The sequence below is a fragment of the Zingiber officinale genome, chromosome 3A, assembly GCF_018446385.1.
Source record: "Zingiber officinale cultivar Zhangliang chromosome 3A, Zo_v1.1, whole genome shotgun sequence".
Taxonomy (NCBI): domain Eukaryota; kingdom Viridiplantae; phylum Streptophyta; class Magnoliopsida; order Zingiberales; family Zingiberaceae; genus Zingiber; species Zingiber officinale.
In genome coordinates, this window is record NC_055990.1 from 150908128 (window position 1) to 150920776 (window position 12649).

The window sequence follows — 12649 nt, forward strand, 5'->3', positions numbered from 1 at the left end:
AACCCCCTTATCCAATACCCATCCCGATAAGCATTGAGATTTTTTTTTCTCCCGATCCCGTACCCGAAAAGTGTCGGGACCCGATTGTTTGGGATCCCGAATATTCGACCCGTAAGAATATCTCGAAAAATATTTTTTTAAAAAAATCTATGGAAACTCAAATAATTTTTTAGTAAAATCCAAATAAATTAAAACGATTTCGTGGTACATAACCATTAAAAACTAAAATATCTTCCTAGGATATCATAAATATATTAAAACTAATAAAAAAAACTAAAACTACTATTTAGTTTATACTTTTTACCTAATACAAGAAAATTCAAAAATAAAAGTTATCATGTCAGTCATTATATCAATAATGAATTAATGATATGGTGACCTTAGTCCTTAGAAATGTTTGGATTCAACCTACAGAAAAAAAATCATAAAAATTATTCTTTATATCATTTTATCAATTTTCATATGTTAAAATAAACTAATTATCTTCTTCACACGTTGCCAATAAATTATTTAGAAACGAAATTATGATGAAGTATGAGAAAAATAAAGAGACAAAGAAAACAAACATAATGATTAGATGCTTAAAATATAAAAAAAATAATATAAAAATAATATTTTTAATATAAAAAATAATATTATAATATAATCGGGTCGGGACGGGATTTCCGTCGGGAGAAAAAAAATTTCCCGATCCCTTTCCCGATAGTGATCGGGACGGGAAAAATCCCGAACTTTCGGGTCGGAAATGGGATGGGATTCGGGAAGGGTCGGGATTTTCGGAATTTTTTCCAACCCTACTCAAAAGCACTTTATTAGAGCCTTTTCATGGTGCTATAAAAAAAAATCAAGTAGGTCGTAATTTAAATTTATTGTTTTCGGATTCTAGTGGGTTAAACACGATTTGGTCGTGTCTGCTCAATATTTTGAATCGTTCCCGATTAAATAAGTTCATGATTATATATACACAGATGTATGTTATTTAACATTGAGTAAATTTAACTAAATAGCGACCTCATTTGTACTATAATGTTCGATTTAATTCTATCAATGGCCAAAAGATGAGCTTATTTCTTAATTGTCATTAACCTATTTTATTTCCATTTTGTAATGGAAAATTCAAGTAGCGCATAAAAGTAACTTGTAAAAAAATATTACACTGAAATTATTAATTAAAATACTTCAATGCTATCGTCTGTACGTATCGTAGCATGCTTTATTCTCTATCCATTTTCTATATAAACAAAGATCTTTAAATAAGTCTTCAACATTAGAATAGAGCCATTGAAAAAAATCTCTTTCTACTTTATATGTTGGAGATACCACTCAGAGTGGTCTAACCTAAATGTCTAAGAGAGGCCATCTAAACTTTCAATATTGGAATTTGACACTGACAATTAAAGACACTAGCATCCCACATAAGATCTAACAATTAGTTTGTCTTTGTATTTGTTAGAAATTTTTATATTTAAGATTGACTATTCACTTTGTTTCTCTCTTGAGTTTCAGCAGATTGCGCCATCAATCCTAACACAAATTGTCTCTTTTTCAATACTCATTGCCGCACCTCTTTGAATTAGCGTTCATTTGATCAATTTATTTTTCAATTAAATTAGTAAAACCTACCAAACTAATTAAAAAAAAATTCAAATCTTAACCGACAAGCATATACTAGCGGTAAAACCTACCAAACTAATTAAAAAACTCAAATCTTAACCGACAAGCATATACTAGCTCTCATATGACGGGGCAAGGAGCCAACCCACCATCTTAGGTAACTAGGAAATTCCTAACCTAACTTAATCCAAAGTGAGTTGCCGATTAGATGGGCTCACTCACAAACCTATCAAAAAAATATAAATAAATATTGAGAACTTTAAATTAGAGTCGGTCGGTTTAGATCCATCTTAAAATGAATTGATAAAATTTTAATCTAACTAATTTAAATTAATTGATGGGACAGACTAATCCTAAGGTCCAATTCAAATTGACGACTCTAGCATATACCATAATATCTCTTCTCTAATGTAAAATTCCTATTATTTTTTCATAATCTCACTTTTCCTTTCTTCTTCTCCGCTCCGCTAGTATCTTTCCCTTTAATTGAGTGTTTAAGTAGGTACCTAAACACCCAATTACTTCTATCATTGATGGTAAGACAACCAAGTAGCTTAGTAGTTATGCACTAAACAGGAAGAAAGAATTAAGCCTACATTGAGATGGAAGTTCATTTGTTCCTACATTGTTGATTTTAATTTAAACTATGAAATGCAATTGTTGGGAAAGTGGTCTTCCGATACAGCCTCGGAGAATGTATAAAATTGCGTATTAAAAACAGAAGAAAATGAAGTCATTAAGAAAAAACAGAGCAGCAGAAAATTGGATTTTTATTAATGGAGATCTACAAACAAACAAGAAATAGAACCATAAAGATAGACGTAATGTAATGTAATGTAATTTAATGAGATGGATTCAGGACCACGAACTGTCGAAGGCAGCAGAGGTGATCGCCTGCGAGAATTCCTTAAAGCTGATGCGGCCGTCGCCGTCGTGGTCGGCCTCCTTGATCATGCCGGTGAGCTCGCTGGCGGTGAGGGCGTGGCCCAGCTTCGCCATCGAGTGCGCCAGCTCCGCCGCCGTGATGTACCCGTTCCCGTCGCGGTCGAACATCCCGAACAGCCGCCGGAGCTGCTCCTCCGTGTAGGGCGACCGGGCCGCGACCAGATCGGGGGAGACGAGGGCGATGAACTCCGAGAACTCGATGAGGCCGTTGGCGTTGGTGTCGGCCCTCTGGATCAGGGCCTCGAGCTGATCCCCGCCGGGCTTGACGCCGAGGCAGCGGAGGAGGGATCCGAGCTCCAGCTGGGTGAGACTCCCGTCGTTGTTCCGGTCGAAGGAGCGGAAGATCTCACGGAGCTCCGCCAGTTGCTCATCGTCTAGTTTCACGGGATCTTCGCCGCTGCTCATCTCCCGGCCAATTACGCTCCGACTTCTGGATATCTGTCCCTCCCGACCGCTGCCGATCCGCGGTTGCCCCTCGGAAATGGGATCTAAATTTAGCCCAGATCTCTCATCAAAATCGCAGCTTTATACTCATGGCGATGAGAACGAGATCATAAAGCGGAATGACGGAAGAGGGACTGGCTCCCGAATGAATCGCCCTCCTCCGCGATCGGATCGGCATCGACATCTGCATTTTGAGGGCGTCGCCGACCCGACTTCTTGGGGACGAAAGCGTCGGTGGAGAATACCGAGGCGTAATTAGCGTCGGTTCAACCAATCGGCTGTTCGGAATGGCGACGGCCCGGCCCGTCAAAAAAACCTACCATATCACTGTCGCCCGCAGGTTGGTCTGGCTGGATCTTTTAATTAATAAAATTGGCAAGCCAACCCAGCCCAACCCTAAATTGATGGGTTTATTTATTTAACACACCGTCAAACTTTTCAATTCTGGAAATTCCTTATTTTAAGATTTATTTATTTTATCTAATCTCTCCTTTAATGCAAACTTAACAAATCTAGTTAAACCAAAATTAATTAGTGTTTTTGGCTGATGGTACAATATAAAATCAAACAACCGGCACAGTACAAAATTAAATAAGACATTGAAAATCTTAAGAAAAAATTTGTTTATTATCAAACTCAACTGTGCTCAATTTGATTTACTTGATCCCTCATGATATTGTAAAGAAGTGTTTCTCTATCCACTCATAAATCTAAAATGGATTTTATATAAGTTTTATTATTTTCAATTATGTAGCGTGATACATGTTTAGTAGTATACACAATATAATTTGATAATACATTAAAATAATAATTATATATCATAAGTAGGTGACACTTGAATATAATTTAATAGCATATAATAAAATCTAAATCCGATAGCATCTAAACTATAATTTGATCAAACCTATAATATATAATTTAATAGCATATTTAAATTTTAAATGTCAATTAGTGGCTACCGGTAGCATAAAGCAATGTGTATGGGCATGTCTTCTATCAAAGACTAGTTTAAAACGTTGGTTTTCTGCATATTAATCCTAAATAAATTGAAGTTTAAATGCATATATAATACAGAATGATGCATTTGTGTGTCCAGATATGACACTACTGTTGTTAATTAATTTCGATTTTGGATAATGTCCAGATATAACATTTTTCTTTCCGTCAAAGAAACATCACTACAGATATTTGGATATAATTTCGATTTTAAACGGCGAAAACAATTTGTCTCTCAAGTTGTTCCTGAACATTGTACAATATCCATATTCTGAAGTTTAGATTACAGCCATTACTGCCACAATCTATAAATAAGAAGCATCACAAATCACTGGATCAATCCTGGGGCTGGCTCAGGTTTACCTTGACTCTCAGATGAAGTATTGGTGGATGTCTCTGATAGTTGAACCTTGTCAAAGTCATCCTGCAGTTCCTTCTCTGGCTCTTTCTCGATTGCCTTCGATTGGGCATCAATTCCCTGCTCAGTTGGTTCCTTCTCGAGAACCTTGTCGATTGCCTTCAATTGGACATCACTACTTTCTTGCTCGTTCATTACCTTATCGATTGTCTTCAATTCAACATTGGTGCTTCCCTGCTCGATCCCAACCTTCTCCACTTCCTTCGATCCAATGCCATTATTGATAATATTTGATTCCTGATCACTTTGAGTTTGGTCCATTGTCTTTGAACCAGCATTGCTAGCAGCTTTAGCGACCACCCTATGAAAGGTCTCAGTCACCCATGAGGCACTTGAGGATACATACCTGTTGCTCATTAACGCGGCACCAGCAGTGCTAACTTTTTGCTCTGCAACCGCAAAGGCTGATTTCGTCTTCTCTGAGACCTGATACTTTTGATCCATTTCAGTGACCTTCTCATTGACAGCAGTAGTGCCCTTGCTGATCTTCTCGCGGAGCCGGATTCTCTTGTCCAGCTCTGAAACTTTAGCTGAAGCTGTGGATCTTAGCTGGTGCTTCTCGTCAAAAGACTTTGCCTTGTCGAGAGCATCTTTACCAAGGATGAAGCCCTTACCAAGCATAGTGCTGACAACATTCTCTGCCTTTTGGACGACTAATCCAATGCCACTGACAGCCTCACTGCTATCGTTTGACTGCATACAATCATGATGGGTATTTACTTTTTGCAGCTACCGAATTTAGAGGATAAAAGAATAAGAGGGATAGTAGTGAAAAAATGTACTAAATGAGGAACTGAAACGTTGGCTGGAAGCTGGTAGTCTGGATCGGGTGTGATATCAATGACTAAATCAACAATTTTTGCACCCTGTACGTGAAAAGAGACCAACTTATAAAGGAGAACAAGAAACAGTATGACCCGCTATCAACAATTTGAAAGAGAATAGGAAATAGTTAGAATAATAATGTCAGCTGAGAAGGTTACAACTATTTTGTCCAACTAAAGAGAACTGCTACACAAATATATGACTCCAATATATATATCCAAGATGAACTGAGTGTTATCTGGGCCAATGGAAAAATCTAATGATTAAATGCACAAGTAGCATTAAACAAAAATATTATCATACCCATATAACTATTAACTATACCACTTCTAAAGTTGGAGAATAGATATCAACTAGGTCCACCTAAAATACAAAAAAGTCCAAAAAATATACTGATAGAGCCATACTTTCAAGAGCATTTTTTTTTTTTTTTAAACTCTGTTCAAACTAATCTGCTCTTATGACAAGGAGAAAACAGTAGAGGAGAGAATGAATAAAGTCTATAATTATTTCGAGAAATAAGGAGAATAAATCATAGGAAACTGAATTAAATTTTGACATTTCAAAGAAGATACAGGGAGGATAATGAAAGACTTATCTTTTGAAATTATATTGATGGATTAATGAATAAAGGTTATGCAAATGAAAAGAAAAATGAGATTTAAGATTCAGATATCTACTCTAAGAAAGGAGAAATGCTGAGCAAAGAATAGAAAGGTGACTAAAGTCTGAGATTGACATTGAGAGAAAAATATTGAAATAAGAAGGCACTAGCAAACCTCAATGAAAATTATGCACATAGAATGCAAAAAAAGAATAAGATCAAAAGGGATGTTGAAACAAAAATGTGGTACTTCAACTTTGAAGTAAGAGAGAGAGGAAGTGGTGATGCTTCAATACTTGCCTTAAAATCTATATTTTATATTAAAATTTCAAGCTTTTTTACAGCTATTGATGCATTCCTCATTTTTCAGACTTTTGGTTCTTTCCTCATTTTTTTTCTCTAGTTATTTTTATCTTGGCTCCTCTTTTCTGTTGAAAATAGCTGATCGGGTCCTGCAAATAGCGGCAACTGATTGAGCTAAAGCTGATTTTCTGAGAAAATTGACCTGGCCTAAACAAACTGATTTGGGTATTAATAGAGAGAACAATCTAAACCCAAATCTAAAGGGACCATACCTTATGACTACAAACATATGTAAATATATTCAGTTTTTGTCTAAAAAAAACCCCAAAACTTGCTTTAAACTTGCATGGTACATATTTCAGAAATTGAAATTCAAACCAGAATCTGAAAATAGCCAAAAAATGAAGGTTGATTCATTAGTTGGTATAGTTAAAGGTTATCATGTTTTCCCTTTGGCTTCAATCGAACTTTAGGATTGTTTTATGCAGTTTGCTTTGGCTAGGTCCAGTGCAAAAATTAAACTCAGGCATTTCTCATGGTACTTCAATTTCCTAGAAAAGTGAAGCATGTTTTCAAACTCTTTTCACACGAACTAGGCAACTAAACCTCTCAATGTATGGAGGGACTAGAGCTTGTCAGAAGGAAGTGATGGCCTTGGGTGGAAAGGTGGGAGATCCAATGGGCCTGGATGGCTAGAAAGCCCATGTAGTGAGGAGGCAAAGGGAGAAGGTGCAACATATCAACAAAGTGATAGTGGAGCATATCAGCTGGAACATGTAGGATGTAGGTGAAGGCAAAGAGGTTGAGGAACTAAAGGTTGGACTAGATGGTAATAGAGGTGGAGATGAATGACAGGTTATCTCAATTCTCAAGGCAGAGGACATAAACACATTGCTCGAAATAGAGGTGCTGGTTTGAGACAAATCACTAATATGCATGCTCTTATTTCTCCAACCGTGTCCTCTCTCTTTGTGAGATATATTTGTTGTTTTGTCTTACCTATAATGGTTGGCGTCAATTAACTATGCCTTGCAACCGAGCAAAGAGAATGTTTTGTGTTTTTTTAATTATAAAACTCAAAATTAAAAATCTACCAAATTAGTTTTTATTTAATTAATTAATTATTTCAATTTCTTATTGGCATCAAGTGAGAGAGAAAGCTAGATGTTTGACAATTTGTCCTCCAACCTCCAACCAGGATTAAAGATGTCATTGAAGCAGCTATTCCCATGCATATCATAGTATGAAAAAAAAAACATTTTGAAATTCATCCATTTGCTGGGGCTGTTTATAAATAGATAAAGATCTCCAGTCTCATCTTCTATACTAACATATACCATGAAACCAACAATGGTATTTGAGATATCTTCCTTGACCACTTATCCTATAAGTAATCTTTCTCAATATTATTGGTTGATTAAGACAAATTTTCAGTTTATATTTCTTTATTTAACAGATTTTCTAAAACAATTCCTATTCCATTTTCAAAAAACATGAGATGTTTCTTGCTTAGTTGCTTTCTAACCTATATAAGAAAAATAATTTATTGAACTTATCCTATTTTGTTTTCTTAATTACTAGTAAACACCTATTCTCCACCTCACCATCATTTTTCTACTCTCTTCTGTTCCTCACTTGCCTTCTATTTCCCACCCTGCAAGTAAATGAAGTCTTAGAGATGTACTTGCTCACTATAAAAGAGGAGTCATTCTAAGGTCTCTAGAGACCAAGAGTTTTCTCTAGTTCCTTTCTCCCCCATGCTTAGGAGATATTTGAAGTCAAAATATAGCATTAAAAGGGCTTATAACAACCCTCTACACCGGTATGCCAACAACACATCGGTTATAACCCTAAGGAAGAAGATTTGCTAACACGAAAGTGTATCAGTTGTATCCCTAAAGAAGAAGATTGGAATTAAACTAAACTGGTTGAAACTTTACCTTACAACTATGAGCTTCAGCTTGCTTGCAAGTTCATTTTCTTTTTTATTTATTTTGTAAAAGTTAAATCCAAGGCTTAATTTTTTATATCTCTTGATCAGAAAAGGCTAACTTTAAATCTATCTTCAATTATATGATGGAATCAATAATTATGTTTTACAAATTACAACAAGACACAACTCTGGTCAAAGGTGGGTATTGATTTAGAGCTTTTTAAATACCATAGGGCCAGCTCTCAATGGGTTTACCTAAGATCTTATTGTGTTCTTAAAGTGAATGTTGTTTTATTAATCTACTAAGACTGCTGATGGCAAAGAATGTAAGTTTGCTAGATGAGATTGTACAAGTAGATTGAATGAGAGAAGTGAGGCATGGAGGAGGAGGAGGCAAAGGAAACAAGAAAAGTAAAAGATGCCATGTTGCTAGATCAAACCTACACCCTAAGGGATCACTCAAGAAACTCTAAACTTAGGAGAACTTGACTCTAATACCAAATTAAGAAGAATTAAATTGTATTATTCAATTTAAAGTAGAACAATACCTCACACATAGGACTTTGATATAACACATTATCAAATACAGAAGTGAGATCAAACCAATAAATTCTAACATACATAATCAACTTTAATAATTTCAACCATAAGTTTTGTAAAAAAAAAAGGTTAGTGATGTTCAAACATGAAATCTATGGAAAAAAAACATGTTTTTAGATTATATGATTCTCACCTCTAACCACATGAAAACTTATAAGCTAAATTCATTTGCAAGTCTAGTAGCCAGTGTCATGTGATAAGAAACGAATATCTAGTAAGACAATAATGTTATGACCAACATACTGTAAGCAGGAGTGCTGTCTCTGCTCCTTGTGAATCTTTGAAGGTGACATAGGCAACTTGAGAAGACTCATTTCCCCTGCATGATTGTATTTAAAAACTTAGTGTGGATGAGAAGACTTTGTTATACACTGGAATGGGAAAGATGTTAAAATGAGTGCAGACCTTTGCATTTCAACATACACAATTTCACCAGAAAAGGAAAAGAATTCCTTAATTTCTTGCATTGATGCATTGGGAGAGACATTGCTAATTTTCACTGTAGTTAGCTGCAAATGTATAACAATTGTAAAACTTTTGTTTCTCACTGATGATCGAGGAATAAATCAACATCTTGAATGAATGAAACCTCAGCTCTCCCTTTATCTGATTATTTGGATAGAAAAGCTCTCCTTTTATCTGATTATTTGGATAGAAAAGGAAACCCATTTTCTATCCAACTTTTGATCAATTATATTTAACAGAAAAAGGTTATATTCTGCTAGTAGTGAGACAAACAATAATGCCCACATAAGTTTCTTGTTCCTACATGGATACAAATGCTTGCAATTTAGTTATTGAAATTAAAGCTCTTGTCCTCTTCTTTCCCAAACAAAATTTTTGAAAGTGAATTAGTCTCATATGATACTTGATTCAGTATCTTGATTTTTGACATAAGAACTAAGAACTGAGAAATAAAACTATACATACAGAAAGCCATAGCACTAATAGCTTAGCCAAGAAATCTAATCGAAAAGTTAAAATTATGTATGAGATAGCTGACCAATCTTAGATTAACAATGATCTTCCAATATACTCATGTTAAGGGCACGGTTTAAAATGTCATCTTGTGTGAATCTACATGGATGAAATATACGTTCTACTACCCAAATGGGCACATGAAACAGATTCAGACATGAAGTTATAAGATCAGATGATTATGGTATGGCAATGCAAGGCATAGGTGTAGGTTCAGCAAGGTGAGGCCTCCTTGATGATCCCAAGAACAAGTGAGGGTTCAGATGAGATGAGGTGAGGTGAGGTGAGGGCCTCATGGCGCCATGAGGCCTCCTCCTACTTCATCTTTGATTCCAACTCCTCATCTAGATAGATCAATTTCGTCCATCTTTATCGAGATACACAACTAGAACAACTCAATTTCCTCATTCTCAACACAACATGACTGGAACAAATCAATTTCCACCAACTCCTCCATATAAGCCACCACTTTCTCTTGATTCTTCCCTCCTATGTGTTCAACATTTCACATCAATATAGTAATTGTTCCAATGAAAAGCCAATCTCCAGTTAAACTACCCTTGCATATCAATCAACAAAAAAAGAAATATATAGTTCTATCAGCTAACCAATGCACCAACTTGTATCTATACTTTAAACCTTGGTCAAGGCACATCAATAACCAAGGTCGTCATCATCAAATCTTATTTGTTCCAACCATTTGGGATATATTACATGAATCTTATCCCTCCATCGAACCCTAAAATCAGTTTTAACCGCAGTTTTATATTTGAAGAGTCAAATCTCAAACATGTTGATGGAATCACAATACAGGGAGAAGCAGGATCCAGATCAAATATGGAACTAAAACAATGAAGATCAGCAGTGGACTGAAGGTGGTAGAAATTGAATCCTAATGCTGAATCTGAAGGAGGCTGGTGCAAGTGGAGTGAGAGTGGATTAAACTGCATGGAGATTCTGGTCTCCCTCCTATACTTAGACATTGGTCCCCCCTCTTCCACTCCTCCATCATTCCTTCCCTCACTCCCTACGTTGAGATCTACTCTCACTCCACCCACACGGCTTCCTTCAAGATCAAGTGTCTACTTTGGTTCCTATTACCTCCACTCTGTTGTCGATTTTCATTGCACCAAGCATGCCCTCATATTTTGTTAATAAGCTCTAAGTGACTTGTTATCTTTCTAATAATGAGTAGAATCATGTAACTACATTTTCATTGCTAAAGTATGGCATATCGGTCACATCATTAGTCAAAAATTGATTCTCTACTAGTCATCCGATCATTTAGCCATCAAAAGATAATAAGCTTATCATCGCTGCAGTGTATGCCACTTTCAGTTTAAGGGGAGTATTGTTGATGCATTCACATTTAGGAGTTTACTTATTTGTGTATCGACATCTTGCATTTATAGGATATTTGGCCAAGTGTATAGATTTATCGAAAGTCATCAAAAATGTTACTCAAGCGTATGAACAACGATACATATCCATCCATGAAACCCCATGCAACCACGAAATAGTAATAATAATAAAACTCAACATAACCATAGTTACAGACTATTCCATCAACCCCGAGTCACATACTCTAAATCTCAACCTCGTTATCACCAAAAAAAAAAAAAAAGTAATTTTTTCTCTACCTTCGAAAGTTTTGACTATTCACGAAAATGTTTTACAAACGGAATCGTGCTATCTAGGTTCAATCATTACGACTATTTACGTTATAAAATGCTCATAATCCCTAATTTCAGATGATTTACAAAAAACAAACGAAGAGGGGAACATAAATGTCCGCCTCGTTTCGAATAGACGTAATCAAATCGATCAACGCAGAACTCACCGACATTTCTTTCGATTCGACGCAGTTGAGAGGTTAGGTTGATGGGGCGAATGAGGGGAAACAGAGAAGACAAAACGAGAAGGGACGGTGCTCGTGCAGGAGGAATCCGTTTAGGAAAGGAGAGGAACGGGGAAGCATGCGTTGGAATGTGCATATATGGAGAATGGGCCGTTTGATGAAGGATGTAACGGACCGCCGTCGTCAACTGCCGTGTCCGTTTTCGGTCTCTCACCGCGTGGTGTGGGGCGATGAATGTGTGACGTGTCACGACGTGCGTGGCACTGCCAATGACCTACGCCTACGGCTTTGCCTGAACAGGTAGGTTTAAATTAATTTTAAAAAATAACCAAAAAAAAAGTAGATGGACAAATTGCCTTAATAATTTTTTAAATTGACAACTGCGATGCTTTAACCACTGGTAATATCTGGTGATTTTTTTAATTAAAGAAACAAATTATTTTAATTATTAGAATCTTAGTTACACTTTTTTAAAAATAAAAAATTATTAGAAACATAATTAAAGGACCTATAAGGATAATCGTGATGGAAGCAATTTAATTTATAAACATTTAATTTAAATTATCGGGAATAGAAAAAGAAAAATTGAATATGGCAATGTGGCCATGATATCATAAGTTGACAAATTCTTGAGATTTGTTATGCTTGTAAGAGCATCATCAGTAAGTATATGCCTGATTAATAACAAAATATACATAGGTTTGTTAAAAAAATTATAAATATATGATAAATTTAACAATTCGGTCGGTTACATGTATTTAGAGTTCAAAATTTTAAAATTTAGGAGTTGAATTATAATTGAATCAATAAAATTTTTCTTTTAGGATTCAGGCTTACCTCTTGAATTATAAGGTTTAAAATTAAAAAATTTAGATAGTCATGGGGTATTTAAGATTTTAAAATTTAGGAGTTGGGTTATAATGAGTTTAAGCTAATGAGATTTCCCTTTTATGGTTCAGACTTCCTTCTTGGGTTATAGTATTCCAGCTTAAAAATTTTAAATACTTATGGGGTATAGTATTTCTTTAAGAAAATGTTAATTTTAAAAACAAAATTAATCCAAGCGCCTAGACCACTGTTGCGCATGAGCATGCAGTATATGGTTCGCAATAGATATTCGTTCTATATATG

The 12649-nt window shown here is 35.6% G+C and overlaps 2 protein-coding genes across 2 annotated transcripts; both read right to left on the bottom strand.

Moving 5' to 3' along the window:
* Positions 1-2350: 2350 nt before the first annotated feature.
* LOC122054128 (probable calcium-binding protein CML18) lies at positions 2351-3286 on the bottom strand. The gene has a single exon (XM_042615953.1). The coding sequence runs from the start codon at positions 2962-2964 to the stop codon at positions 2470-2472; it is 495 nt and encodes a 164-aa protein (XP_042471887.1). The 5' UTR covers positions 2965-3286; the 3' UTR covers positions 2351-2469.
* Positions 3287-4113: 827 nt separating this feature from the next.
* Positions 4114-11655, bottom strand: LOC122052823 (binding partner of ACD11 1-like). The gene is made up of 5 exons (XM_042614537.1): positions 11501-11655; positions 9088-9191; positions 8926-9001; positions 5200-5283; positions 4114-5110 (listed from the first exon to the last, which is right to left on the bottom strand). The coding sequence occupies exons 1-5, from the start codon at positions 11504-11506 to the stop codon at positions 4328-4330; spliced, it is 1053 nt and encodes a 350-aa protein (XP_042470471.1). The 5' UTR covers positions 11507-11655; the 3' UTR covers positions 4114-4327.
* Between the last annotated feature and the right edge of the window lie 994 nt (positions 11656-12649).